The sequence below is a fragment of the Papio anubis genome, chromosome 1, assembly GCF_008728515.1.
Source record: "Papio anubis isolate 15944 chromosome 1, Panubis1.0, whole genome shotgun sequence".
Classification (NCBI taxonomy): Eukaryota; Metazoa; Chordata; class Mammalia; order Primates; family Cercopithecidae; genus Papio; species Papio anubis.
In genome coordinates, this window is record NC_044976.1 from 61,708,229 (window position 1) to 61,713,254 (window position 5,026).

Below are 5,026 nucleotides of genomic sequence, written 5' to 3' on the forward strand. Positions count from 1 at the left end.
CCACGCGGGCCAAACCACCAAGGCCACGGCAGGGCCAGCGCTGCGCCCCGCGCCCCTGCCTCTAGGGCTGGGCAACCCAAGCAGAGCAAAGGAAGTTCCTGAATGTGTAAATTTCAGGATTTTCTTTTTTTTTTTTTTGGACCTTCCGACCCTCCTTCGGTTGCTGAGGCAGTTGCAACCGCGAACTCTGCAGTTCCGGGCGGTGGCCAGCCAGCTCAGCCCGGGTCGGTTTCGCGGAAGGCTGTCTAGACGGCATGGTAAACGGTTCGAAGCCTGCGGGCCACAAAGCTGTGAAGCTACAGAAATCGACTCTGAGATGCGTTTTAGGGCCGGGTGCAACCTTGGGATCATTTAGATAAAGAAAAACCGTGGAGGTTAGCGGGCATCTCAGGATAGAGTCACCACACCCCACCCTGCTCCCAGCCTCAAGTGAGTTAGTATTCTATCCGGGGAAACTGTCTAATGAAGATGAAAGTCAATCTGTGTGTCTCAATGCCTGTAATGAAGCAGGTTTACAGATTTTAAACTTTTTATTTTATTGAATTATTTTTAGTGTGTCTAGGCCAAGGAAAGAGGAGATCGTGGATGGGGAAACAGACTGAGGGAATCGGAAGCACCACTGTCCATCCGGAATTAAATCCACATCCCAGCATCTTCTGCAAATATTTCACTAATTATTTCCTCTCGGAACTCCTCCCCTCGTGCTCCTTCCTCTGGTGAGGCCGGCGCTCCCCTCCCAGGCCGCAGCGTACAGACAGGGATTGGGTTACGTGTGCCTGCCACACTAGGCACAGGCTCTTGCGGCTCCCAACTAGGCGGCCTAAATGCGGAAGAAAAGAGGCAGCGCATCGCGGATTCACCGGGTCAAGAGCACCGACTTTCCTTGGAGGTGTGAGGTCCACGCATCCCAGCCACGCACTTGGGGGTCGGTTTGCGGTGCCTCCCCCTCCAGTCCCAGTGAAATCCCCACAGTTTTTCCTACCATCACTGACTTGCCTTGCACTCCGCGTGCGCTGGCCACACATCCTCGCCTCCTCCAACCGCTCCGCCGCTGGTTTCCTTGGAAGTTAAATCTTGGAGGATTTGTCTACACCTTAAGAGGACAAAATCCACTTTAGTTGGCAGCAACGGAGAGCCCAGCACGCTGGCGTGCTCAAGACTGCCCAGGTTCCCCCGAGGCCATGCCCACCGCCCGGGAAGTCACCGCCCGCACACCTCATGTTTCTTCAGCCGTCCCTGGGCGCTGCGTCTACCTGGAGGCACCAGGCCTTTTCCCGGATCCACTCGACTTACCCGGGCCGCTGCCAATGCCGGCTCCTTCCCCAGCGCCTCATTTCCGATTTTTTCATATGCTAAGTCGTTTAACAACTCCAAGTAGCCAGTTATGGCTTCTTTATTTATAGGGTCCCTGTTATTTTACGTCGTTTTTATTTCTCTCGGCAACTATTCTAATAGATTAATCAATAGCCATTTTCTGACCTTCGGGAACCCCAGCTGATGCTGTTTGTGGCCGCATGAAAAAATACATACAGGAAAACACGCTCGCATCCAGCCGGGAAAGAGCAGGCAGGACCTAAGTGGTTTGGTTGAGGGAGGGGGAAAAAGACATCTCAGCAGGTGTCTTCCCCAGAATGAGCACTGAGGCCAGAGGGGGATCTGAAGTCTAATTAGCAGGAGGGAGCCGGGTGCGCTGCTCTTACTCTTTAAAGCTAAAAACAATAAAACAAAAGGCAAAACAGAGACCAAGTTTTGCTTTTCAAAAGACGGTATGGGAACCTCGTTCTAGGTCGCCCGTCCCTGTCTAAGGAGTGTGGCAAAGGAGGGCAGAGAAGGGGGAATGGAGAGGGGGTGGGGAAGGCGGGGCAGCGACAGTCGCACAGTCCCGCGGACGCTCTCAGGCCCACGCCCTCACTCGCTCACACCCACCCACACTCACACCCACCCGCTCCCTGGGTCCCAGGGCCCGGCTCCAGCCTGGGCGGGGGGTCTCCGGGCGGGCCGGAGCGCCCTCGGGGCCCGGGGGATGCTGGCGCACAGTGCGGAGCGGAGTTGCGCGTCTCTGGTCCCTTTGTTGACAATTCCCTGAACCAACTTGAGTTTGGCCGGTTCCGCCGCGGCCCTGACGTCACGCACGGTCACGTGGCCCCGCCTCCCGCTGGATCTTTAAGTAGAAAGTAATCTATCAGGCCAGTCCTTAAAACGGGACTTTCGACTACCGGGGCTTCGGCGTCCCTGACACCCAGCCCCCTGCCCCCCCGCTACTGCCCCTGCCCGCGCCCTCCCGAGCTGCTCGGCGCCCGGCGTCCCGCGCCCGCCTGGACCGCTCCTGCGCCCCAAGCCAGGGCCAGAGGCCGAGGAAGGCCGGCTAAGTGAGGGGGCGCGGCGTGGAGAATCGCCGGGGCCGGGAGTGGTAGCGAGCGCCTAGTACCGAGCGCCAGGGACCGCAGGAGTTCGCGGAGCGCGGCCGCTGGGGGCGGACGGCAGAGCCCGCGCCGCGCGATGCGGGGCCGCCGAGTGTGAGCTGAGCCGAGCGGGCCCCAAGCCACCTGCGGCCCCCTCCCCTCTCCCTGCCCCCCATCTTTCGGGGGCACTCAAATCCTTTTCCCCTGAGCTCCGCGGCAGCCCCCGACCACCCCCATCGCCCTCTGCCCCCTCCCCGCCGCCGCTACCAACCCCGAGGAGGGATGACCCTCTCCGGCGGCGGCAGCGCCAGCGACATGTCCGGCCAGACGGTGCTGACGGCCGAGGACGTGGACATCGATGTGGTGGGCGAGGGCGACGACGGGCTGGAGGAGAAGGACAGCGACGCGGGTTGCGATAGCCCAGCGGGGCCGCCGGAGCTGCGCCTGGACGAGGCGGACGAAGTGCCCCTGGCAGCACCCCATCACGGACAGCCTCAGCCGCCCCACCAGCAGCCCCTGGCATTGCCCAAGGAGGCGGCCGGAGCCGGGGCCGGACCGGGGGGCGAGGTGGGCGCGCCCGAGGCGGACGGCTGCAAGGGCGGTGTTGGCGGCGACGAAGGCGGCGCGAGCGGCGGCGGGCCCGGCGCGGGCAGTGGTTCGGCAGGAGGCCTGGCCCCGAGCAAGCCAAAGAACAGCCTGGTGAAGCCGCCCTACTCGTACATCGCGCTCATCACCATGGCCATCCTGCAGAGCCCGCAGAAGAAGCTGACCCTGAGCGGCATCTGCGAGTTCATCAGCAACCGCTTCCCCTACTACCGGGAGAAGTTCCCCGCCTGGCAGAACAGCATCCGCCACAACCTCTCACTCAACGACTGCTTCGTCAAGATCCCTCGCGAGCCGGGCAACCCGGGCAAGGGCAACTACTGGACCCTGGACCCGCAGTCCGAGGACATGTTCGACAACGGCAGCTTCCTGCGGCGCCGGAAACGCTTCAAGCGCCACCAGCAGGAGCACCTGCGCGAGCAGACGGCGCTCATGATGCAGAGCTTCGGCGCCTACAGCCTGGCGGCGGCGGCCGGCGCTGCGGGACCCTACGGCCGCCCCTACGGCCTGCACCCGGCGGCGGCGGCCGGTGCCTATTCGCACCCGGCAGCGGCGGCGGCCGCGGCGGCTGCGGCGGCGCTCCAGTACCCGTACGCGCTGCCGCCGGTGGCGCCGGTGCTGCCTCCCGCCGTGCCCCTGCTGCCCTCGGGCGAGCTGGGCCGCAAAGCGGCCGCCTTCGGCTCACAGCTCGGCCCAGGCCTGCAGCTGCAGCTCAATAGCCTGGGCGCCGCCGCGGCCGCTGCGGGCACAGCGGGCGCCGCGGGCACCACCGCGTCGCTCATCAAGTCCGAACCAAGCGCACGGCCGTCGTTCAGCATCGAGAACATCATAGGTGGGGGCCCCGCGGCTCCCGGGGGCTCGGCGGCGGGCGCTGGGGGCGCCGGCGGCACTGGAGGTTCCGGGGGCGGCAACACGGCGCAGTCATTTCTGCGGCCACCCGGGACCGTGCAGTCGGCAGCGCTCATGGCCACGCACCAACCGCTGTCGCTGAGCCGGACGACTGCCACCATCGCGCCCATCCTGAGCGTGCCGCTCTCCGGACAGTTTCTGCAGCCCGCAGCCTCGGCCGCCGCCGCTGCAGCCGCCGCCGCTCAAGCTAAATGGCCGGCGCAATAGGGACGCGCCAGTGGCCGGTACCCAGGGCCCGGCGGCGGCCTCGAGCTGCAGCTGCACCTCCAGGCTGCGCGCCCCGTCCCGAGCCCGGTCCCGGTCCCGCTGCCCAATCCTGGACTCTGCCTCTCCCCCATTTCCTTTCCCCTGAGCCCCCAACGCCTACCTTCCGCGGCCTCCACCCCCTCGCGCACACTTAAGCTGGTCGAGCAAACTCACCGCGTGCCCGCCGGGAATAGCTTTCCATACAGGTAAAACCGAAAACCGAATTTTCCAAAAATGCACCCCGACGGCGCCTGCTCTTAGTACCGTGGGGATGGGAGGGAAATTCTTTGTATATATTTGTAAAAAAATTGTTGACTTTCCTTTTGGGGTTTTTATTTTTTTAAGAAAAAACAAATTCCGTAGATTTAGAGCTCTGAACTTTCATTTTTTTGAAGGTTCACTCTCCGAAGTTTTATCTGAGAAAAGAATGTATAGAGACGTTGGGAGATTTTAAATATAAAAAATTTTCAAAAAGGCAAAAAGTGTCATTCTATTATAAAAGTCTGTTTATATATGAATGAATATATATGGTATTCTAAATGTTATTCCATCGTGTTGTACACAACTTTGTAAATAAATTTTTAAAATGCCCAGCCTAGTGTTTTATTTAGTTGTCTGAAGTAAATGGCAAGATTTTTAAATGGTTTTTGCCTTTTCTCCTCCCCAGAAAATCAAGGAATTTCAAGTAATGACTTTTTCAAACTTTGTAAATTCATAATTTGAGTGTAAGAAAATTTTAATTGGAGAAAGGAAACAGTATGCCTAATTTTAATTGTGTTAATATTTTTCTTTTAGTTTTCACATAAAATCAGGATGTGAGTGATATCATTCATATCAACCCATTAAATCTAAATGACCAGACATTT

The 5,026-nt window shown here is 59.7% G+C and overlaps 1 protein-coding gene and 1 long non-coding RNA gene across 2 annotated transcripts; one reads left to right on the forward strand and one right to left on the reverse strand.

The window, feature by feature from the left end:
• Nucleotides 1-511: 511 nt before the first annotated feature.
• On the reverse strand, nucleotides 512-2,186 carry LOC110743957. The gene is made up of 2 exons (XR_002523833.1): nucleotides 1,294-2,186; nucleotides 512-1,093 (listed from the first exon to the last, which is right to left on the reverse strand). It is a non-coding gene; the product is annotated as an uncharacterized LOC110743957 (long non-coding RNA).
• Nucleotides 2,187-2,198: 12 nt separating this feature from the next.
• Nucleotides 2,199-4,751, forward strand: FOXD3 (forkhead box D3). Its single transcript, XM_021942388.2, has one exon. It carries the CDS (start codon nucleotides 2,685-2,687, stop codon nucleotides 4,119-4,121), a length of 1,437 nt encoding a protein of 478 aa, XP_021798080.2. The 5' UTR covers nucleotides 2,199-2,684; the 3' UTR covers nucleotides 4,122-4,751.
• The last annotated feature ends 275 nt before the right edge of the window (nucleotides 4,752-5,026 follow it).